The sequence below is a fragment of the Drosophila guanche genome, unplaced genomic scaffold (genome assembly GCF_900245975.1).
Source record: "Drosophila guanche unplaced genomic scaffold, DGUA_6, whole genome shotgun sequence".
Lineage (NCBI taxonomy): Eukaryota > Metazoa > Arthropoda > Insecta > Diptera > Drosophilidae > Drosophila > Drosophila guanche.
The window spans coordinates 1,518,798-1,541,809 of NW_022995751.1; the positions used below are offsets into that span (position 1 = coordinate 1,518,798).

The following is a 23,012-nucleotide window of genomic DNA, read 5'->3' on the forward strand; positions in this document are numbered from 1 at the left end:
TTCGCGGGGCACAACACCAATATAATTAAACCTATTTAGAGCCATCGTTGACTTCGTATTGAGCAAAAGTACATTACATATTACATATTCCATTCCAAAAGCCATTGCCAATTTGATTGTTTCATACATATAATAATATCATTTCGTATCGTTTCATGTCGTTTCGTCTATCGCCTGCATCGCCATTGGCGGCCAAAGGCAACTGAAATATTTATCCATTAACCTAGGGAGTACCCTCGTCGAGTGTGGGGGCTTTGGAGTTGGGCATGGGAGCTGGAGCGTGTCCACAGTGCGTTTCAAAAGTGTGTGTTACAACAGATTGGAGTTTAATCTTAAATTATAGTTCGATCTTGTTCAGTTGTGGAATAATGCGAAAAGGAAATCGGATAAGTGATGCTACTCCCAATATATTAAGTGGAGTTTGTGATTTCCAAATCTTCATCTTACACCTGTGAAACGCGCTGTAGTCTTGTGGTTAATGATGGATTTCAATGGGAATGCCGCAAATTAAAGATAATTGTTATCTAGCTTTACTTTTGGCCATTTAAAGAAATCAATTTCCCGAAGACATGGCATAAAATAAAAGAAAAGAAACTGCAAAAAAAGATAAATCACGTCGAACAAAAAAAAAAACCATAAAAAGTTGATAAAATATTTCGTACCATTGTCATAATTTTGATAGCGCCAAAACATAAACAAAAGAATTTAATTGAATACTTGAACCCAGCCAAAGATAAATGATACATAAAGGAAGTCAAAATCAGGTGTTTCAAAAATAATAATTTTTAATTTGCATAAAAACCAACATTAAATAGGAAAGTATACATACAAAAGTCACAAAAAACTACACAGATACATAGAAATACAAAACTAAAACACAAACATTATATAATTAAAATGTTGGGTACATTTTGGAAAAGATAAAGTAGTCGTCGTCCTGTATTGAATTAGATTAGTTTTAGGGCCATAAATCGTATTTATGTGTGTTTTTTCATTTAATTTATTCTTATTTTTGTCGTGTGTTTTTTTTTTCGTAGTAATACAACCATTTTTATCATTTCTTAAAAAAGAAATTATACAACATTAAGAACTAAACGGATGAGAGGTGTAAGTGTAAAGGTGTATAAAGTATGTGAGGAGGTGATTCAGTGTCAGTTCGAGCTTCGAGAAATGTTAATGACTGAGTGAGGGAGTGAGATGTAATTTCATTAGAGGACGGGTAAGGGTATTTAAGAATTCAGGGGGGGGGGGGGGGACTAAAGGCGTAGTAGAGTCGCGTCATCACACTGTAGAACATATTGCAATATATCGGGGCATGGGCATCGGTCGACTTACATCACTAGAACACAAGTAGTAGCTAGGTATTATTTATCATTGTATCATGGGGATTTTGCTTAAGAGTTCTCCCGCCTTACAGTCCGCTAAATCATAAACGTAATTCGACGTTGACTAAAGTCTAGTTCTAGTTCTTTTAAGGCGCATCCCTGGACAGACGCTCACTAATCGTATAGTACATAGATTCGTGGGTTTGAGTTTCATTTGTTTTCTCTTGTTGGAAAGTCGTAAAACATTGCTCGCGATCGTTAGCCTTCTTTTTTTTGGTGCGAATTAATTTCAATAAATTACATTACAATTTATATACGTATAAGTATGTGTATATATATATATGTTATAACTCTAGCGATTCCTCAACTTGTTAGCATCATATACACAGTCTTTCTCTTGTGTCTACTACTTTTTATCTCTTCTCTTTTTTGCTTAAATCAATTTTCGAGGGTACATACGTATGAATTGTTTTTGCACTTTCTTCTTCTGGGATTGGATTCGGGTTGGGAGCATACAAAAACATTTTACTGAGTATAATTTCTTGTAAAATATATATATATATATATATTATCTATATAAATATATTGCTAAATTTCGATTCGGGTTCTGAGGGGTTTCTCCTTTGCTTTGTCTAAACTTAATTTTTGCCGGTTAACACAAAAAATGTACGTTACACAAAACGATATCGAGTTGGGGGAGAGTTATTAACGGACATAGAACATAAAGAGTCGCTTACAGGAAATATAAACAAATTTATAGATAAATATTTATAGACAGGGATTTCCCACTCCCAACTCCCCACTCCCACTGCTTATCTCTCTTTTCTGTTGGATCAACCAATGCACTCTGCCGCAGCTGCTCCTGCTTTGCCTATGTGAACAGTGGCAGGTGATAGAAGTCGAACCCTCGATAGCCTTTGGCTGCCAGCCAAATGTAGACGACATGATAGGCTCCTGGTATAAAGCAAATGAGTCCAGCGACAAAGAACACAACACCCTGCGATGTGTTCTGCGGATCGGCAATGGCAAAGGTGCCCATCACAAAGAGACCTGTGCCCACAACCAGCAGCGTGAAGGCGGCCAGCACTGTGCGCCAATTCTCGCGCACCTTCGGATGCCGCCAGCAATATGTGTTGGTCTCCTCCGTGGGCAGATTTCCATACTCCTGAATGAGCGAGTCGCTGTCCCTGGAGGTTGTGTCTTCGGCATATTTATTATAGCCCCTGCAAATGGAGGATGCAGAATGGAGAGAGCAATAACATTACAATCAAACAAATAATTTAAAGTGACTCAAAAAATGCGCTTATCAATCGAATTCGAGGGGTTATCGCGGGTTTGGACTGCCGCCAAAAGCAAGACGCAATCAATTATTGCATATAATACTCGATTATATTGGCAGCGAAGCCCGACAAGTGCAGACGAGGCTGGCATGGCCTGGCCTAGCTGTTGAGCTGTTAACTGGTTCCAGCTGACCGCAGGCGAAGGCCAGCCCACTCCCCCTCCCTCTACGTTACCAACTCGCGTGGCAGCGCTTCAATCTCTTCAAGAAATGAGAAACCTTTATGACGAAATGTATGCGCAATGCTTTTTGCTTTTGTTTTCTTTACAATTGAATGCCAAATTAGGCTGGACGTCTGCATTTATAATCTCAATAATTACATATGAAGAATGTTGTTGTTGTTGTTGTTTCTGGTGTTGCTGTTGCGACACGCCATGCATTGGTAATGGGAGAGCAAAAGAAATGAATGTAAGGAAGGCAAGAAGCACGCACGCGCCTGCGGCATCAAAGTTTAGGTAAATTATTCAAGTGTTTAGGTGCTTCCGGCGGGAATGAGGAAGTGCCACTTGAAGAAGGCAGAAGAGTGCCTAGAGTGTAGGGTGCAACTGACAGTGCCAACAGCTGGACAGGCCTGACTTGTCTTTTGTGATTCACAAAGAGAACGAACTTCGCTCCAAAATGGTGCCAATAAACAGCCCACGCATGCAGACAACACAGCCACACAGAGATCAGATCACACATCAGAATGAGACCATGCGAACGAGACCAGACCAGACCAGACCCGTTTTTGGCATCAAATCACATAGCGTGCCCCACTCACTTTGGATCCTGTATGCGTATGGATACATCCTCAGTGGAGCGACCTTGTTTTCCGCTCCGCATGGGTGTGGATATCACTGTGGAGCCATAGACGCGTATCGCCTCGTCTGTTTCCTCCTCGAATGCGTCGTGTATGGAGAAGCCCCGTGTTGACCCGTTATTGTACATATTTTTACACGGCTGCCCTGCCTGCCTGCCTGCTGCTGCTGCTTTTGTTGTGTATTATTAACGATATACGTTGTATGTGCCAACGATGGAGCACTGTGGCGTTCGGGTGGTGAAAAGCGGCACTTTTAATGCTACTTTCTATTCATTTTTCCGCACACCGTATTCGGGCTCTGTTCGACGCTTTTTCTGTAGCCCGTAACCGCGCCGAAAGTAGTTTTTCTTTATATTTTATATTCTTTATATTTTTATTTTTAATACGACCAGTGTGACCGCGAAATTATCGATACAAAATACCTTCGGGCCTCGTAAATATACTTAAATATACCATTGCATCTTCAAAATATACCGTAAGCATACCGTAGTCTTAAACTAGATTCATCGATTTTGATGTTCTATTTGATATTACTAGCTTACACAGACTTTCACCACTTAAACAATAACCTAATCCGTTTGAAGAATCAATTTAGCTTATTATAAATACTCCTTTTCGTTGGATTGTATTCCTTATGACCTAATATTTTACTAATTTGTAATTTGAATTTTTCTTTGTGTTCAGTATGTAAGTTTATGTAACATGTAGAGACACATATATACATTTTTTTAAATAGCGCGCTCAATTATAGAGAAAGGAAATTCTATTGTTTTTTAGAAAAGGAACGGGAACATATGTAAATACTATAATACGCTCGGAGCTTTCAATCCCTTAACAAACCATGGGAGATTTTATGGTGCGAAATTTGTACCAAAAACTAAGGTGTCGACAACAGGTAAATACAAGTGACAACATTCCAAGATACTCTCTTAATTATCTCTTCAGTTTTGCGGCTCAAATTGAGAATGGAAATCCCACAGAAATATATAAAAAAAAATATACGTGCACACTGACATATACAAGCACTATTCCTCGACTATGATCTTCTATTTGATATTATCTAATAGCTGGGACTCGCAGCACTAAATATAGAATTTTAAACGAAAGATTAATAAATTCTGTACAAAGCTGGTTAATTTTAAGGGCCCCTTTTGATTAATTTGTTTATAAATTAGGGTCTACTGATTCAGAGCGAGGTGAGCCAAGAACCGATTCAAAGCGTGCAGTCGTCACCGATACTATCGACTAGATATTCGCGCGCCAAAATATAATTGTTTAAAAGAAGAGACGCGGATGTGAATGCAGCCCATGGGAGTACGTTTTTATTGATTTTATATTTGTAATACGACAAAAGACAAACTAGTGATGCTAATATTATGATATATCAAAATATCTATAGGTGTATCGATGCATGCAGCTCAAGCTAGTCTACGTGTACGTGTACGTGTACGTGTACTGTATGTATTATATGCGCCATTCGTTGCTGATTGCTGCATGAAATGAATTCCTCCACACAGGATGCAGCTTAATTGTGTCCTCCTCCACGGGATTGCCGCTTGAGTGCAGATGGACCTGGTACAGCCTTGGCTGTGGCAGTGGAATTGACGGCGGTAGCGATGCTACCACTGGAGGCAGCGGTGAATGCAGCCAGAGCATCGCGATTCAATGGCTTAATGCAGCTTTGCTTGAGGTTGATGATGGTTCCCGTGGCAGGGATAGTGCGTGCGGCCACCAGGCTAAATGGTCTGCCGTTCACACCGCCACTGATGCTGCCAATGGGCGTAAGCGAGGAGAGCGGCAGAATAGGCCCGGTAATGGTGGTGGCGGATGTGCTGGTGCTGGTTGATTGGTTGGCGATGGCGGGATTGGACGAGGAGGCGGTGGTCCTGGCACTCATCGTCGTAGTATTAGTCTTACCAGCAGCCACTATTGTGCCGCCACTGGGATCATTGTAGCGCGTGCGTTTGTTCTTGGTCGCCCAGCATTCGGTGGCCCGTCGTCGGGCATTGGCGCAGATATTATCCGTCGAAGACCCACTGGCTGACGAGTGGGTGAAGAGCACTTCCTCGGTCTTGTCACGCGGGAAGGGTATGTGGCGGCGCTCCTCCTCAGTCTCACTGGACATCTGGCGAAACGATTCGATCTGCTTCAGACGCTGCACATTGCACACCGCTGCATTCACCAGATCCCCAGCCGCACTGCTGGGAATTGTCAGGATTTGCTCTTCCAGTGCCAGGGCCTCGTTGGCGTCAGTGATGGTGTTGCTGGTGTTGCCAGTGATGCCGGCATTTTTGTTCTGTTTGGCCCTCAAATGCTGCAGCTCCTCGGGCGAACGCTGCTTGCGGAACTCATGGACCAATGGATATATCTGCTGTATGGCGGCCTCCACATCGTTCACGCTGGCAGCTATAAGTCGGATAAAGATGAATCAGGAGAGAGACTTGGGGATGGAGACCCTCACCTGTCACTGTTATGCTTCCCGTGGAGAAGATCTTCAGCGTGGCCTTGGGCATGTGCATCTTGTACGTGACACCTGGATGCAACTCCGGCTCGTAGCTGGCATTCTTCGGATACTTGGTCGAGAAGTTAACAATCTTGATGGCCCAGGGCATGCTGCAGGTACCCAACACATTCACAACGCGAAAATTCTGAAAGCGTGTGGGAAAATCGAGTTTCCCCAAGTAGCGGGCATACCGTCTGGCCGCCACTTTGGCCTACAAAATGAGAGAACGATATTGGATTTGGTTTTAGATGGATTGCTGGTTGCACCTACCATTTCCTCAGAGGTGGCGCCTGTGCAGGTGATCCTGCCGGATGACCAAATGGAGGCTGTCGTATAGGGTCGTCGCAGCTTCATGGTCACCATGCCGTTCTCCCTGCGATACTCCACATTGGAGCCGCGCAGCGCAATGTCCCTTAGCTTGAGGTGGCAACGCACACTGAACGTGCACACCACATTGTTGATTACAATGTCCAGCTCGGGGTCGTCCGACTCTGTTGGCTGCTGGTTGCTGAGCAACGCCAGTGGACCATCTGCGACGGAAGCATCCTCTGCTGGCTGGTTGTCTGCCTCTGTTTTGGTTATAGCTTCCTGTTTGACCTCCTGCTGCATGTCCTGCTGCTCTGCTTTGGTGCGCATGCCATTGGCAACGACAGCAACTCTGCCATTCGTGCCATGGAGATCCCCATTGGCCGTTGGCTTACGCTGCAGCTGCTGGTGCACGAGTGTGGTGCTGCTGGTGTTAGTGCTTGTGGTGGCAGTGGAACCGCCGCCTTTGCTAAACTGTGAAAAGTAACGCACGCCACCGCCAGTGGCCGATCCAGGTGCCTGCTTAAGGATGGGCTTCAGATTTGCCATCGGTATGTTGACCATTTTGTCTTGCTGCTGGGCTTCTGTGTGCAGCGTCTCGTGAAGACTGAATCTCTCCCTCTGTTGAACTAGCTCCTGTTCTGATTTATTGTTGCTTTTCCTATTCTTCTTCTGCTGCTCGTATGTTCTACCCCAGACCGCCTCTTCGCGGATACGCTTCGCCTCTGATTCCTGTTGCACCAAGATTTGATGCTCAATGTCCTTACGCAGTGCCGCCGATCGCTTCGCTTCCTTGGACTCCGCCTCTTGGGTACTCCAGTGGAGTTTCTCGTCACGCAGACGCGCCTGCTCTTGGGCACGCGCCTTCTGGCGGCAGTTCGCTAGCTGCTGCAAGTTCTTCTGCTGCTGTAGGGCTCGCTGTGCGTCCTTCTGCTCCTCTTCCTTGGTGCGTAGTTCGAGTAGCCGCAATATATGTGCTCCCTGCTTTTCAGACTTCTTTATGGCCCAACCGTCTAGGAGCTCTGGTATCGTGAGATGTTCTAGCGATTCAGCCGACTCGGCAGACGCCTCCTTGCCACCGTCCTCGTCGCCGCCGGGATCCCTCTTACTGTAGGTTCTTGCGCCGCTCATCGGGTCCGAGCATTCGTGTGGAACCTCCCTGCCTAGTTGTTCGTAATCGTCGCTAAATTCTGATGTTTGTTTCACGAATTAAATTAAATTGACGACGGGAGACATGATGTCTAAAAAATTTTACACCAGAGTGACAGTCAGAAAGTCACCATAAAATGCCAAAAGAAGTGTGAAGTGTACTTACTGTGTTATATACCGAAATTCCGTATATATACGTAAAACTCAATTTCGACGTCGAAATATACCGTCACCCTGGGGAGACGCGGTCACACTGGCTTCCAATTTATTTTCATTTTCTCGAATGAAATTAATTTGTTTTAAAAATATTGTGAAATAGTGGGCAGGAACTGTTAAACAGAAGGCCCGTCAAGATGTCGCGCCACAGGATTGTACGGACAATGGATTACAACGACGAATACGATGGTTACGATGACGTCTACGGGCACTCCGTCGATGATGATCACTGCATTTCGCCCACAGATGCCCAACAGTGGCTCTACGACCGGGAGCGGGGCAGACAGAGCATCTCCGCGTTCATCAGCAAGAACAAGGACATTAAGGAGGAGGGCGAGCACGACGAGGATGATGAGGACGAGGCCTACGAGAAGGCCAGACGCGACTCGGAGAGCTTCCAGATGCCCGAACTGGACGAAATGGAGCAGGCCAAGCTGAGCTCTTGCGTGGATGAGGTGCGGAGTGTGGTGGGCGACGCCGTGTCCGAGCGTCGCATCGTGGAGACCTCCATGAAGTTTGACTACGACATACAGAAGATTTTGGATGAGATCCTCAACGAGGAGACCAAGAAATCGGACAAGCCTGCGCTCCGACCGAAGGTGCCCGTGCCCATTGCAGCGACGATCGTAAAGTCTGCCAGCAAGCCCACGCCACCGGCCAAGATCAGCCTGAAGGAGCCACGGCGTGGCTTTGAAATAGCCTCCCCCAAGCTGCCGTCCTCCCCCGTAGTTTCGGGCAGAAACACGCCCGTGGATGTGGGCGGAGACAACGATCTGTCACGCACTGCCGCGAGCGTCTTCAAAGTGTCCAAGGACCAGGCTCAGCGCAACGCACAGCAGCTGTACGAGAAGGAGCGCTCCGACCAGAAGAGCCACATCCACATGATCGTCATCGGCCATGTGGACGCAGGGAAGAGCACGCTGATGGGGCACCTGCTGTACGACACGGGCAACGTGTCCCAGCGCGTGATGCACAAGCACGAGCAGGAGTCCAAGAAGCTGGGCAAGCAGAGTTTCATGTACGCCTGGGTGCTGGACGAGACTGGCGAGGAGCGGGCCCGAGGCATCACTATGGACGTGGGCCAGTCGCGCATCGAGACAAAGACAAAGATTGTGACGCTGCTGGATGCGCCCGGGCACAAGGATTTCATACCCAACATGATCTCCGGCGCCACCCAAGCGGATGTGGCACTCCTCGTGGTGGATTCCACGCGGGGAGAATTCGAGTCTGGCTTCGAGCTGGGCGGACAGACGCGCGAGCATGCCATCCTCGTGCGTTCGCTGGGCGTCAACCAACTGGGCGTGGTCATCAATAAGCTGGACACAGTCGGCTGGTCGCAGGAGCGATTCACGGAGATTGTCACCAAACTGAAATCCTTCCTCAAGCAGGCGGGCTTCAAGGAGTCGGACGTCAGCTTCACACCCTGCTCTGGCCTCACCGGCGAGAATCTCACCAAGAAAGCACAGGAGGCGGCACTCACCAGCTGGTACAGTGGTCGCCCCCTGCTGGACGTCATCGAGAACTTCAAGATCCCAGAGCGAGCGCTGGACAGGCCGCTGCGGATGTCCGTCTCGGACATCTACAAGGGCACTGGATCGGGTTTCTGCATTTCTGGCAGAGTGGAGACTGGCGTGATGTGTGTGAACGACAAGGTGCTGGTCGGCGCCAGCCGGGAGCAGGCACAGGTCAAGTCTCTTACCATGGATGAGTTCCCACAGACGAGCGTCTTTGCGGGCGATCAGATATCGGTGACGCTGGCCGGCGTGGACATCAACAACATAACCGTCGGCTGCATCATCAGCGACCCGCAGACGCCCATACCCGTCACGACACGCTTCCAGGCCCGCATCATCGTCTTCAGCGTCAAGGTGCCCATCACCATGGGATTTCCAGTGCTGCTGCACCACCAGTCGCTCATCGAGCCAGCTGTGGTGTGCAAGCTGACTGCGTCCATACACAAGAGCACCGGCGAGGTGGTCAAGAAGAAGCCCCGCTGCCTGGGCAGCAACTCCTGCGCCCTCGTCGAGCTGGAGACGAGTCGCCCCATTTGCATAGAGCGATACGCGGACTTCAAGGAACTCGGCCGTGTCATGCTGCGGGTGGCTGGAGTCACGATTGCCGCTGGAATGGTCACAAAGATACGCTGAACTGGCTAGACTGTGGAATTTTATAAATTTTAGTTACACATTTATTTATGTTGTTTTGCTAAATATAGTTTGAAAAGACGCTGGAACAGTGGAAGTGGTACAGAGTGCTGGACCCAACTTCGGTATATTTATGTGATAAATGCGCGGTCACACTGCACAGTGTAAGCAATTTCACAACACTAACAAGACCCACCAACAATACTATTTTCGGTGCGGGTTACGGGCGAGAAAATTGTATTTTGCCGAGAATTAAAACGTTATCAATTCAACAGAGCACAAAAATTCGCGGCCATTGACGTTTTCGTGGCCTTTATCAAGAAACCAGCGACCATATCTGCCCCAAGTCGCAGCTAACACAACAAAAAAGGTAAAACTCCGAATAGAGTTGCCTGCTAGCATGCGGGTGCATTGTGAAGATTTATATCCGCACTAGGTGTTATACACACTTTGGATAAACATTGGTGCCCCGAATAGATGCAGTCGGCGTGGTTTTCATTTAAAAAGTGCGCAAATTCCGAAACAATTCCAGCCACAAGTTCTGGCGAAGGCAGTGCGCCGCTTGACAACTCTAAAAATGAATCATAAAAGACCAAGATAGAGCGAGAACACGACCAACGACCAACAAAAAAAAAGAGAGTGCAGCCAGCACCAGCATACAAACCAAAAACCAACCCAAAACCAAACCAAAAACGAAACGCAACAAACGAATTTACAGTGCAATCGAGCTATATTTAAAATACATACAACAAATTGCTTTCTTTACTCCCCACAGTGCGCTCTCGGTAACAGCAACAACAGTGACAACGGCAGGCGGTGGCAGTGGCAGCAGCGGAAAAGCAGAAGCGCCAGCGGAAATTTCTTTTTATCGCTGAAAGCAACAATTGACGGAACGCACGCACCTCTACAAGAACCTGAGCGGAAAGAGCGAGGGAGAGGCACAAACACTCACACACACACACATCAACACCAACACGCGTACTCTCTCCACACTCTACACACAGACACACACTCGTACACGGCACAAAGGTTATCATCAATAACAGAACCAACAACAAAATTACTTTAAATATACACATATATATATATATAACGTTCAAAAAACAAACAAAAAAACGTTCTACAAGAACAACCACAAAACTGCAACCGAAAAGCAATCGCCGAACAACGCCTAAACTAGTGATTTTTTTGTGAGAGAGACAGAGAGACCAAGACCAAGACCGAGAACGAGAGAGAGTGAGAAGTGAGTAAGAGAGGAGTGAGAGAGAGAGAACCGCCCCGCGTTTTAAAATTAAACATTTTGCAACTTCAATAACTCCAAGAGGAATTTGTAACTGGAAACCCACCTGAACTCGAGCATTAGCTGCCGCCTACCTGCTTTTTGGGTCTTACACAAACTACAGCTACAGCAACAGCAACAGTGAGAAATGCGTGAATACAAAATTGTGGTTCTGGGTAGCGGCGGCGTGGGCAAGTCCGCCCTCACAGTGCAGTTTGTGCAGTGCATTTTTGTGGAGAAGTATGACCCCACCATTGAGGACAGCTACCGCAAGCAGGTGGAGGTGGACGGACAGCAGTGCATGTTGGAGATTCTCGACACGGCCGGCACGGAGCAGTTCACGGCCATGCGGGATCTGTATATGAAGAACGGACAGGGATTCGTGCTGGTGTATTCGATAACGGCGCAGTCGACGTTCAATGATCTGCAGGACCTGCGCGAGCAGATACTAAGGGTAAAGGATACGGACGATGTGCCCATGGTGCTGGTGGGCAACAAGTGCGATCTCGAGGAGGAGCGAGTCGTCGGCAAGGAGCTGGGCAAGAGCCTGGCCAACCAGTTCAATTGCGCCTTCATGGAGACCTCAGCCAAAGCCAAAGTGAATGTGAATGATATTTTCTACGATTTGGTTAGGCAGATCAATAAGAAGTCACCCGAAAAGAAACAAAAGAAACCGAAAAAGTCCCTATGTGTTCTGCTATAAGACTTCCAAACAAAAAAACAAAACAAAACAAAAAGAGTAAGAGAAATAAAACAAAAGAGAGTGTTGTAGAGCGAAGGGAAGAGAAGAGGAGTAGGGCAGGAGAACAAGTATAAGAGTAAAATTAACAAAAACATTTTAAATTTTTTCCGTTATTGTTTCGTTTTCGATCCGAATGCAATATGCAGTTATACAACAATACAAACAAATACAATATTAAAGATTGTCAAACAAACAAAACAGTAATTGAAATAACCAATCTACTATATTATACAAGAGCAAAAGCAAAAGCAAAAGCAAAACAAACGTACATATGCCGACAAATGTTTTATAACTGTTTAAAGTTTTTTGTAATTATTACTATTTACTACTATTATGATTGTACTATTTTGTCGCTGATTAACCATTAATCAATATGGGGAATTATTTAATATACTTATACACACAAACACACATACACCCACACACACACTTATATATATATATTATACATATTTGTCGTTCGTTTTTGAGCCGTTTTTTAAATTATGCAACAAATGAAACATTCGTAAACTAAAACATTCGTATTTATTGATTCTTTTCGATTATACTCTATATACACAATACGTCTTATATACAATACAAAATACAAAAACAAAACAAAGAAACAACAAGTAATATCTATAAATAGAGCCGTATACCTAATGTCATGTCGTTGCTCTTCTACCAATTTGCAAAAAGAAAACAAAACCAATTCAACTCAAAATCAAATTAAGCTAAAAATTAACTTGTACTAGCCTGATAGATGATGATGATTGATGTTTGATGATGATGATAATATGATGAATTGAATCCATATAAAAGCAAATAAAATTGAGTAACAACAAGTAAAACATGTATAAGAACATATTTTATAAAAATATTGTCTGCAAATGATGTCAAAATGTTGCAAACAAACCAGAAGAGAAGAGTAAATGAGATGATCCATTTAGTGACTAGTTTAAAACAAATTTACAAGTAATTGTTTAATACGATCGATCAATCCAAAATTGAAAATACACCTCCATACACACGAAAACACAACCACACACATGCATGCTACATCCCAACATACACACACACACACATACACTCCGGCACGCTCTCAGAGAGCCAATACCAAGGCATGGAAACGGAAGTGGGACGCACAGACATTGAGCCGGAAATGGCGCAGTGTTGCAAGTGTCCGAGATTTAACTCCTTCCGCATACTTTTTGCCGGATCAGAAAAGATCATCCGGCAGGAAGCTGGAAACAAAAAAAAGGTATAAAGCCACAAATACTAGTATATTTTATGCATAAGAAATGGTCGTTACAATCCCAAAATGAAAAGAAACCTAAAAACGAAGTAAATCTATAAATATTTCATAACATAACAAAACATTGCATACAAGTAAAAGTAAACATAAACATAAACATAAACTTCGCGTAGTAACCAATATGCCCTTAAATCAAAGTCTAAACACAGCCAACAACCAACATTGAAACTAATTAAAAACCTAAGCCCAAGCGTATATATTATATACATATATGATAAAAGATACAAATCATTTTTGAGTATAATAAAGAAAAGAAAAGAAAAACCCAACCGTTACAATAACATTAATGTAATAATGAGCGTGTGAAAATGAATGTAATTGAAAAACCACTTTTTCGAACTTGTTCCCTTACTTCGGCACTTCGGAACAGAAGTGTCTGTCAGTCCTGAAGTCCGAGGGTGGAGTAACTCAACAGGTTCGAGCATCTTTTAATTATTAATAAATGTATTATGTTTATAAAAAATTAAAAAGCCAATGCAAAAAAACAAAATAAAAATTAAATAAATTCAAGTAATGGGCAAAGTAATTTTGGGCAGGAAAAACAATTTTAATTACATTTTTTAAATATCTGTATTTGATACTTGGAATAAGTAATACAAGGTAGTTGTTATTCAAATGTTTATACATACAAATTACAATCAAATAGCCGGCTGAGTTTTATAATTATCATAATATTTTGCTACTTTTATAGCACGCATACTCATCGAAAGGCGAACCGCAGGGGTTCGCTGCTAAAACTGCATTTGATATGGATGCATAGTTTTGTTGGGACGAGACACGTACGTACGTATAGTATAATAGCCATGCACAGAGTGGAAGCCAGTTAAGCGCCGGGAACCACATTGATTTTAAAACGGCAGAAATAGTTTTAGTTTTACATGAATATTTTTTAGCTTCGCTTACTGTACAATAAGTTGGATTTTTTTAGGTTTTCTTTTCATAATGACTAGGTTTTTGTGGCTAAGCAAAGTGCTCTACAGAGATTTCTATTCGTGGGTGTGATGCTCAATTAATTAACGCATTCAAATAGTCAGTCCAACTTTGTGTGTGCTGCAAACTCTAGGTGGGGGCTCTAAAGAGAACGCCCCGTTTCGTATCTTCTTTACAAATTAATAATAAAACTTAATTTAGCTAATTTGGCAACAAATAAAATGTAGGTACACAAATCATATTGTAAAAAAGGTGAGAGATATTGCACTGGTATGTTTACGAGGGGTAAAAATTGCACTTTTGGTTATGATGTGTAAGGGGGTTGGGGCGGTGTTTAAAAACTAGAATAATACAATTATTTCGCATCTTTTTTTTAGAGATTGGGAGGAGATTTCGTTCTTGCTTAGAGATTACTTTAAAGGAGATTACTAGCGCTCGTGATCATCACGGTATGGCCATTGAGATAAGATAACAAAATGCTGGATGCCCCGTACGTGCCTCACTTTCGCAGCTGCAACTGGCCCTGCTGCTGCTGCTGTTGTTGCTGAGATTGCGATTGGCTCGACTGCTGCTGTTGTTGTTGTTGTTGTTGCTGCTGCTGATGATGATGGTGATGATCCTCATCGTCGCTGGGCTCCTCGCGCAACGGTAGCGAGTCGATCTGCTTGGCGGTGGTCACCTTTTTATTGCGCTGCCAGGTAAATACGCGTGCCATTTGTAGGAATTTCTTGCGCGACATCTTGCCCATGTTCTTGAGACGCTCCTGAAACGGGGCATCGTCCTCGCCCTTGGTCTTGCCCGTCTGCTCCTTCTCGAGGGCGTTCATGAAGTCTTGATTCCAGCGCAATTGATTCATGAACTCCTCGTTCTGCAGCATCAATGCAAACTGCTCGTCGGGCAGCTCGAAGTCCTGCTGTCCAGCAGCAGGTGCAATGCGTAGAAAGCCTGGCGGAAGCACACCCAGAATGGGTGGGTTCCAGCGACGGGCTGTGCTGCTGCTGCTGCTCAGACTCCTCTTTGTGGGCGTGTTGTTCTGGCTATTGATCCTGTTGGAGGTGGCCAGTGGCCGCATCTTGGGCGAGGCACCAGTGTTGTGATGATTCGGCGATGCGCTGGCGGTGGCGGTAAGCAATGCGCCAGCACTGGCTGCTGCGGTGGCTGCACCGCTGTCCCCAATGCCATCCGTGGTGTCAACGAGCTGGACATTGCGCCGCAGGTCTTTGTCCGAATCGTTGAGATTGATGAGACTCTGTTGTGGGGAGACATTAGCATCCAGTTCATTGCGCAGTTTTTCGTTCTGTCACATGCGGTTAGGTTAGTATAGTATAGTAGCTGCTGTTAGTATACACAAGCAAACGCACACACGGACCCCTACCTGATTATCTATCGACATGGCCAATAGGGCATCTATTGTCTGATCCACGGCGCCCAGATTCGCCCGCAGTATGGCCTCAATCACCTCGCGATCGATGTCGGGGAACATCTTCTTGAAATCGGCCATGGCCTGCGAAAATTCCAGTTGGAGCGTAGACATTTTTTTGTTTTTTTTTGTATTTAATCTCTGCAGCGCAGTGTGACCGCGGAGTTATCGATCAAATATACCGACAGACCATCGGAAATATACCCTTGCATTTTCAAAATATACTGTAAATATACCGTGAATCTTAAATTATTTTCCTCGACTTTTATGTTCTATTTGATATTACTAGCTAGTTAGGAGTCTCAGCGCTAAAAATATAATTTTATCCAATTTATCAATCGATTCTCCGCAAGAGTAGATAGTTTTCACGAAATCTTTTTTTTTTAATCTTTCCAAATTAAGTTTAAAACTAAAAAGGTCATCGATCAAAAAAAGCATAAAACGTTACGTGAGTGGGAACGGAATGCAACGTCATTTGACAATTTGTTGCTTGTCAACAGGTAGGTATGGCATGGGCATTTGTATACCCTATTTCTATTATATCATATTCAAAGCTGCTCTCATTTATGTTAGACCGTCATATTTTAAACTTTTCATATGCCTTCTATGTTTCTATGTTCTATGTTCTACATTTGAATATCGATCTAGATATATTCTCGGTGTGTGCATAATTCTGTTCAGATGGAGCCAGAGATATCCAACATTTCTTAAATTCGAGGATATTCACCCCTCCAAGGGTACTAAATGTTGCTTTGTCTGTGCCAAATGTTGAGGAACAATGCTGGGATCTTTCTGGTCCATACAAATTATGTTGCCAAAGGTAAAATACGTAAGTGGGGAATGGAATTCAACGTAAGTAGGGATGGAATAAAGACTCATGTTGCGAGAGAGAATATGCCTTAAAACGTAAGAGAAAATTCCCTACGGAACAGAGAGAAACTCCTCGAGTGACATGTGAAAGACATGCGTATGGGAGTTGGGATACCCTATATTATTGAATATACATAGCTTAAAAATGGAATATATATACCATTATGTACCGATAAACCGTAAATATACAATGAACAAGTTATATGTATATTGATATACGATAAGTGATCAAACGCAACCCACTTAGCCGCCATTCTATATATATTTTCCTCTTGTGTTTTTCAGAAAATCGATAGAAGATGCGGATCGCACAGTCTCTTGCAGCTCTCAAATACTCAGATGGCCGATAACACACACATGTATACATACAAAATGTAAATAACCTTGTAAAAATATGTAAAGTCCAACGGACTTTGCATCCCAATAAAAAAAATACCATACTTTTGGCGTGCCCTGGGTGATATCTTTTGGGGGTTGCTTTTGTTACAAAAAGCAGGGAATACTTTCAGGTAAATTCCGTTTTATAGCAGCCAGCTTTTGTCAGCATGAAACGTTGTTGTTGTACAACAAAAACTTGCAGGCTGGCAAAAGCTGACTGCTATGAACCTTAAGACAAAAAGTGACCCTCGAAGTATGCAACATAATTTGTTTGAAATTTCAAAAAAAGTGAAGCCTATTTCAAGGTTCAATTTGTTTGTCTTAAGTTTCATAGCAGGCAGGTTTTGTCAGTATTCATTTTTTTTATACAGCTGACTACTATGCAAATTAAGGAAAAATCAGAATATCTGTTGCATACTTCAAGGTTCAATACAATTTGCATGAATTTATTTTTATTAATTTACAAAGTACGTCTGTATTACATAGTTTTACAATTGAATTGATATTGTATGCTGGTCGCAGCCAAAGTAGGAGTCGTCGGAGTAGTACAAGGTATAGTCAGGAACAGTACAGGAATAAGGACGATCCGGCCTTCCTCGATATTCTCTCCAAGAAGGTTGCAGTGGCGAGGCGTTCACGCTAAGATACCGATTCCAGAACCGGGCCGCATCGGTCTCCTGCTTATGGAAGAGCTGTAAGAGACGTATAACAGCACAGAGCTGCTGGTAATCATAATAATTCATTTTCAATCGGTAGAGCTCCACGCCAACGTCGAACTATTTGAAAGGATTCACAAGGCTTTGAATGCAATTAAGCCGAAAACATTTACATGAGAAAGTTTTCGTGTGAAGCGCAATTTGGAATACCAAAAATGACATTAGCCGGTGGATGGATGTTTCTTCACCCTGCTCTTTAATATATCTTTACAAATTAAATATAATAAATGTTTTGTGGTATTTTCGGCAGCGTGTGCGAGAACTCAAATTATAATATGATTACTCAAATGCATTTTAATGTGGATTTATATACACCCTAAGGTGGCATGGTTAAAGTCTTACCCTCACGTGATGTCTCAACTGCTGATAATTGTCCAGCACGAGCTTGCTTTGGTTCCGGAATGGAAAGTCAATTCCGTCTGTCCCGCTTTAATTAGTGTCAATTAGCACTGATTCGATTAGGATTGTCGTTTGATACTCAGTCAAGCGATACTATACACATGCTGCTAAAAAAGACGAACGCTTATCTATGGGACGAGTTTATCTCTCGGACAAGTGACGATTCTGATTATGACACCCCATCCATCGATCCGGGTGATGTAACCATACAAATTAATTTAATCCCGTTGTCTACAAATGAAGCGTGGGCGAGAGATTAGCCATCTTTCCCCACATTCTACCTACCAATATTCAAATATACGTATTTTCGGATGAGACAAAAGGTCAGGCGTGTCAATATACTAGATTTAATTGGAATAATCAACATTTTTTGGCAGCATTTCCAGACAAAATTAATCACTGTCTGCTGGAATTTCGTAAAAGATGAGACGCATAAGAGACTAGAATATTTAAATTAAGAAATGATTTGGGGAAATTTGTTTTTATTAAACGTAATAGTTTTGGCATCTCAAACATACACTCAAAATGTACCTGCAAAGGTCACTTTTTTCCTGCCACCCACCATTTATTTGAACATTCGGTTTCTGTGTGACTAAATCTTCCGAAGATATTGCATCACATTATTCCAACAAGAAGTCTCACAGAGCAGAGGGGTCTGATGTCTGACTTATAACATAAAAGATAACATCAGCTTGGTTATCTCTGCGATGGACAAGTGTAAATTTCCACGCTATTTTTAGATGAATTTTCGTAACTGCGAATCTAATTTAGTTTGCTCATCTTGGGTCAACACACTTTGTTGACATAATTTATCATTTAAAAATACACATGTCAGAGATGCCCTACCTGATGATGGAACCCCAACCTATAATCATGTGATTCTGATGCTTCTGATGCTGAAACTTCATGAGTTTGCAATATCCGCTTAAAATTTCAGCATCCGCTCTAAGCTTGAAGAAAAAACTGCCAGCCGACATTGACCCAATTAACTTTTGAAATGTTCTGGCAAAATCATTGCGAGTTTAATGACCTATAACTGAAAGTGATGGGGGCATTGATCTCCTGGGGGTACCACAAATATACGCCTACTCTCGTACAGTTTTGTAGATTGTGTGCAAAGCCTTGACACCAGATCCTTGGCGCCGACTCGCCGCTGAAATCAAGTCAATGAACCAAGCGAGGGAGTAAACGCAAGCCCCAAGACCACGCGTGATCATGCAGTGTGCCAATTGAGTTTTAATCTCTTGATATACAGTGCCTGTACACACTAACATGCCCCACACTTTATACTGTAGCGCAGTCTACACTTTCGGTTGTTTCAATTTATATGACTTGATCATAAATCTTGGCTTTATCGGACGATTTGTCAAAAGCGTGGCACGGTACACAAACGCACAGGCAGGCAGGCCCGAGTGCCGAGTGCCGATTGCCGAGTACCGCGACTACAACCGACTTAATTCACTTTCCGTTGGGAGAATCGCACGAACAGTAGTACTACGAGATCGATCCGATTCGATCCGACCCCATCCGAAGTGTTTAGTTTTCAAACGCACCGTAAAGAAGAACGTCGCGAGCACCACTCAAAGAGAGATTGCTCTCAAGTTTTCGCAAGACAAAGTACATAATTATAAAAACTTTTCAAGTGCTCCCATTCACCCACTGACACCTTCCACCCCCACACAAAAAAACGCCCACAAGAACATTGGAACTCACCTACGCCTCCTCGCAACTACACATCCGAAGGGTCGTCGGGTTTCGGTCGTCTGTTTGGTGTCGTTGTCGGGCCGTGCTACCGCGTTGTTGGCCCCAGGTCTACAAGTATTTGTACCTGTTGCTTTACCCTTTTTTATGCCCCTCGTTCTTCAAGCGCCTATATAAACAAGTGCTCTCAACGGATTTGCCTTTATTCTGCATTGTCACACCTAACGCTCAAGATTCCCCAAGCGGAGCAAAAGTACACTTTGAATAAGAATGATTATATGAATACTTTGTGGACATTTCAAGAATATTATTAGTACTACATTTGTTTAGTAAAAAAGTACATTTACAGTAAAAAAGTACAGTTACAGTGAAAAGTGGGGAAACAACCATAAAAAACTTTCAAAAATTCAAGAAACTTCAAAGTTCTTTGCAAATTATTTAAATTACTTGAAAAAGGAGTTGCAGTTTTAAGAGGTGAGTTTTGGTAAACGTACATATGTAAATATGTACTTACATATCTATCCATTACTACTACATACTGAGAAATTCCAATTCCAATACATTTTCGGAATACTTTTGAAGCCATACAAATTTCGACCACTTCTGGCCCTCTTGTCCTTAGTTATTAGCCAATTTCCGATCACTTGAATCCTAAATATGTAAAAACGTTCCATTAGATCTCTTTCGGCTGGCGCCAAGAAAATGTACTTTTCGCCTATTGATAAGGGGAAGGAACACTTATACATTTATTTATATTTTTATACGACACTCAAAATTATCAGCAAGCATTTCAACAATGTCATTTCATTGCGGGATTTTCGATTAAAATTATTCCCATTAAGATTCTTTTATGCCGCAATGAAATTATTGTAGTCGGCTTATCAGCGCAGCAAACGGAGGGAAAGATTCGGCTCCGAATGGAAAGTCTCGTGAATCGAGGCGAGTGTCATTGTAGAAAATGCGTAGTTTTTATTTATTTGATTTGCCATTGCAAAAATAGTTGGCACTGGCTCTGCTAGTGGGGGGTATTCCAACTTAGATTCACTTCCAGATAGCTTTTGTTTACAGAGCTCGCGAAGAATAGAAAAGAGGGCGTGTCAATCGTAGATGTGAACTTATTGTCGTTGATAAGAAAGTACTGAAAGCTCTGTTCTTTCTCTGTGCTCTCCCTGTGTTGGTGTTGGTTGTGGTCCGATATTTTATGACGTGTGCCTGATGACGCAGTTTATTGGGGGGCACATAAAAGAACGGGACCCATTTAAACGATTTTATTATTATATATTCCCCCGTTTGATGATACGATTTTGGGTCACAGCAGCAAAGGCCCCCCAGGCCTGGCTATGATGCGAATTCTGTTTGCTTACATAGATTAAACTTTCGCTTGAGCATGAAATAAATCTAAGGCATAGTGAAATCCCTCGTGGAATTTTGTAGAACATATTTCAGAGCATTCTCATCCTCTCGCTAGCTAAACAAAACCAGTTTCCGCCTGTTTCGCTTTTCGCTTTTCGCTTTCATAAGTAAAATCATAATTTGGCCATAGCTTGTCATCATCTTATCGCTTATCGATCATTGTTCGGTTTCAGCGTTTTTAATAACCATCGAAATCGAACCCACACGAACCAGGGGCAGCTGTCAAATAAATTCGGCACTCCATCCACCCATCCACAAACCTTTTTCCATTCCCATTTCACCTTTTTCCCTACATAGTTTTTTACGGTAGACTGTTTAACGATTGGGCGTGGCACCTGCACACCGCTCGAGAGTTCAATGAAACTTGTACGCGCCTGGCCTTGACTCTAATAATAAACGGAATAGAGATGAGTCTTGGCTGGGGATCGCCAATGAATTAGCCACGACACCCAATGCATTATCAGCAACGACAACCAAAACGCAAACATTTTTATGTTCATTGTGCCATTAAAATGCGTTTGCTACGATTACGCTGCCGCTGCCGCTGCCGCTGCCCCATCAATCATCAATCATCGCTGGTAGCAATCGCGCAGCGTGTAAGTCACGAAACGGATGACATTGCTCGGCAAAAGATTATCGCCGTGCACTTGAGATTCGAAGCGAGCAGGAGAGGCAGAGGGCCATGGAAAGGAGAGGCGGTCAGATCTAGCTCAGTCGGCAACAACAAATAAAGAAAGATGAAAAAGTATTTTTGGGAATTCTTGATAAGTTCAATTCGTAGATGAAAGCTGTGTGTTCTGGAAGGAAATGGAAGATGCTCCTAATGTTAGATCCCCAAACTTTAATCACATTTCTCTTTTGGTTTAGTTTCGCTCATTTATCTGCAACTCTTTCGTTGCATCTTTACTAAGCAGTTTCATTTCACTTACAAAAACTGCATTAATCACAATTGAAACTTCGGCACTACTGTCTGCTGCCCACCCCCACAAAGCTAAGCTAAACACCCTAAGTGACTTGTAATTTTTAACACTCAAAAACCAACCCCCACGCCCCCACAATTAACCCACTCACTGCTCACTTTGAACATTCTGCTGGCAGCTTGTGGCGTCAGAGCTGGTAGCTTCAGCATAATTAGGCATTAATATTTCATAAATGTCAATTAAGGGATGTCTCCCAGAGAGACAGAGAGACAGAGAGACAGAGACACAGAGGGAGAAGAACTGTACTCCGTGGCATATCAAATGAAGATATTGCAATGTGACCTGATTTCAAGAGTAGGCATCAAAGAAGCCTTTCTTTACAGCCATTTATAGACCCAGAGGCCAGAAACTTTCAACTGAAGCGTGCCCTACAAGGGGTACAAAATGCAACGTGACTGTTTTGAAGTGAAGCCAACAGCAACGCGAACACCTTGAGTGGGCAGCCGAAACCCCTTGAAACATTTTGCGCATATATTTTGAAAACTTTGTGTTTTGTTTGTAATGGGAAACCCTTTGCGTAAGCACTGAATGGGCCAAAGGGGCTGACCCGAGGGGCGTTGCTTAATTGTTCTGACCAAATTGTTGTTTGCACTCTGCACACCAATATTCACGCTTCGCTCTTTCGGGCCTTTTCAATTCCGCAGTACATGATGTCCACAACGTGCGGCTGCTCACTCGTCCAGTGGGGCATTGTCATTGTGCTGCTGTCAGTTGCCACCGGGCCGGGATATGCCATGCCACGTACTGGCCTGCCAACGCAGTTGTTGTTCAGCGAATTGCTCGGAGCGGGCGGTAATGAGGACAACACCTATTATGGCGAGCAATTGGTGAGTGTTAGATGGATTTATTGAGGCACACACATGGAGACTAAGCCAGCTCTTTGTCTACATTTGACTTGTAGAAGTACCAACAGCAGCAGCAGCAGCAGCGACAGCAACAGGAACAGAAACAGCAGCGGCTGCCATCGTTTGCCAGGAAGTGGCCCTCGCTGCGGGATCTGCTGCTGACCGCTGACTATGAGGATCTTGGCGTGCCACAGGATAGCAATGAGCGTGAGCTGGTCACCAGTTCCCGCTTGATCTCTCGCCTGCACAAGCTCAGCGAGAACG

At 43.5% G+C, this 23,012-nt stretch overlaps 6 protein-coding genes and 1 long non-coding RNA gene across 12 annotated transcripts in view; 4 read left to right on the plus strand and 3 right to left on the minus strand.

Moving 5' to 3' along the window:
- Window positions 1–1,010: 1,010 nt before the first annotated feature.
- LOC117587124 (transmembrane protein 134) lies at window positions 1,011–3,845 on the minus strand. The gene is made up of 2 exons (XM_034277624.1): window positions 3,425–3,845; window positions 1,011–2,548 (listed from the first exon to the last, which is right to left on the minus strand). Exons 1-2 carry the CDS (start codon window positions 3,589–3,591, stop codon window positions 2,197–2,199), a joined length of 519 nt encoding a protein of 172 aa, XP_034133515.1. The 5' UTR covers window positions 3,592–3,845; the 3' UTR covers window positions 1,011–2,196.
- On the minus strand, window positions 3,519–15,598 carry LOC117587121 (CUE domain-containing protein 1). Of its 3 annotated transcripts, XM_034277621.1 has the most exons (3): window positions 15,402–15,598; window positions 14,593–15,323; window positions 3,519–3,608 (listed from the first exon to the last, which is right to left on the minus strand). In XM_034277621.1, the coding sequence occupies exons 1-3, from the start codon at window positions 15,558–15,560 to the stop codon at window positions 3,596–3,598; spliced, it is 903 nt and encodes a 300-aa protein (XP_034133512.1). In that variant the 5' UTR covers window positions 15,561–15,598; the 3' UTR covers window positions 3,519–3,595. The 3 variants fall into 3 exon arrangements, with proteins under 3 accessions (XP_034133512.1, XP_034133508.1, XP_034133509.1); XM_034277617.1 differs by lacking the exon at window positions 3,519–3,608 and having other exon boundaries at window positions 14,137–15,323; window positions 15,402–15,597; XM_034277618.1 differs by lacking the exon at window positions 3,519–3,608 and having other exon boundaries at window positions 14,137–15,275; window positions 15,402–15,595.
- Window positions 4,788–7,549, minus strand: LOC117587117. Of its 2 annotated transcripts, XM_034277613.1 has the most exons (5): window positions 6,903–7,549; window positions 6,564–6,569; window positions 6,237–6,467; window positions 5,925–6,177; window positions 4,788–5,869 (listed from the first exon to the last, which is right to left on the minus strand). In XM_034277613.1, exons 1-5 carry the CDS (start codon window positions 7,401–7,403, stop codon window positions 4,989–4,991), a joined length of 1,872 nt encoding a protein of 623 aa, XP_034133504.1. In that variant the 5' UTR covers window positions 7,404–7,549; the 3' UTR covers window positions 4,788–4,988. The 2 variants fall into 2 exon arrangements, with proteins under 2 accessions (XP_034133504.1, XP_034133503.1); XM_034277612.1 differs by having other exon boundaries at window positions 6,237–7,549.
- Window positions 7,676–9,863, plus strand: LOC117587118 (HBS1-like protein). 2 transcript variants are annotated; one of them, XM_034277615.1, is made up of 2 exons: window positions 7,676–7,826; window positions 7,884–9,863. In XM_034277615.1, the coding sequence occupies exons 1-2, from the start codon at window positions 7,775–7,777 to the stop codon at window positions 9,782–9,784; spliced, it is 1,953 nt and encodes a 650-aa protein (XP_034133506.1). In that variant the 5' UTR covers window positions 7,676–7,774; the 3' UTR covers window positions 9,785–9,863. The 2 variants fall into 2 exon arrangements, with proteins under 2 accessions (XP_034133506.1, XP_034133505.1); XM_034277614.1 differs by having other exon boundaries at window positions 7,676–9,863.
- Window positions 10,248–12,490, plus strand: LOC117587123 (ras-related protein Rap1). Its single transcript, XM_034277623.1, has one exon. It carries the CDS (start codon window positions 11,209–11,211, stop codon window positions 11,761–11,763), a length of 555 nt encoding a protein of 184 aa, XP_034133514.1. The 5' UTR covers window positions 10,248–11,208; the 3' UTR covers window positions 11,764–12,490.
- Window positions 15,599–15,743: 145 nt separating the features above from the next.
- LOC117587125 lies at window positions 15,744–16,697 on the plus strand. Of its 2 annotated transcripts, none has more exons than XR_004574040.1 (3): window positions 15,744–15,950; window positions 16,095–16,266; window positions 16,602–16,697. It is a non-coding gene; the product is annotated as an uncharacterized LOC117587125 (long non-coding RNA). The 2 variants fall into 2 exon arrangements; XR_004574039.1 differs by having other exon boundaries at window positions 15,745–15,946.
- Window positions 16,698–19,839: 3,142 nt separating this feature from the next.
- The window catches only part of LOC117587122, a 4,048-nt gene continuing 875 nt past the window's right edge, over window positions 19,840–23,012 (plus strand). Inside the window, 3 exon segments of the mRNA XM_034277622.1 lie at window positions 19,840–19,984; window positions 22,548–22,730; window positions 22,805–23,011. Coding sequence (XP_034133513.1) covers window positions 22,551–22,730; window positions 22,805–23,011 — 387 coding nt within the window. The 5' untranslated portion in view covers window positions 19,840–19,984; window positions 22,548–22,550.

What these genes read in the sequence shown, in the direction of transcription:
- LOC117587124 (XM_034277624.1), bottom strand. Translation starts at nt 3,591, where the DNA reads ATGTACAATAACGGGTCAACACGGGGCTTCTCCATACACGACGCATTC. An exon ending in ATACGCATACAGGATCCAAA is followed by an intron (nt 2,549 to 3,424) that starts GTGAGTGGGGCA and finishes CTCCATTTGCAG; the next exon opens with GGGCTATAATAAATATGCCG.
- LOC117587117 (XM_034277612.1), bottom strand. Translation starts at nt 7,403, where the DNA reads ATGAGCGGCGCAAGAACCTACAGTAAGAGGGATCCCGGCGGCGACGAG. An exon ending in GCGCCACCTCTGAGGAAATG is followed by an intron (nt 6,178 to 6,236) that starts GTAGGTGCAACC and finishes CTCATTTTGTAG; the next exon opens with GCCAAAGTGGCGGCCAGACG. An exon ending in GGGAAGCATAACAGTGACAG is followed by an intron (nt 5,870 to 5,924) that starts GTGAGGGTCTCC and finishes TCCGACTTATAG; the next exon opens with CTGCCAGCGTGAACGATGTG.
- LOC117587118 (XM_034277614.1), top strand. Translation starts at nt 7,775, where the DNA reads ATGTCGCGCCACAGGATTGTACGGACAATGGATTACAACGACGAATAC.
- LOC117587123 (XM_034277623.1), top strand. Translation starts at nt 11,209, where the DNA reads ATGCGTGAATACAAAATTGTGGTTCTGGGTAGCGGCGGCGTGGGCAAG.
- LOC117587121 (XM_034277617.1), bottom strand. Translation starts at nt 15,560, where the DNA reads ATGTCTACGCTCCAACTGGAATTTTCGCAGGCCATGGCCGATTTCAAG. An exon ending in CCATGTCGATAGATAATCAG is followed by an intron (nt 15,324 to 15,401) that starts GTAGGGGTCCGT and finishes CGCATGTGACAG; the next exon opens with AACGAAAAACTGCGCAATGA.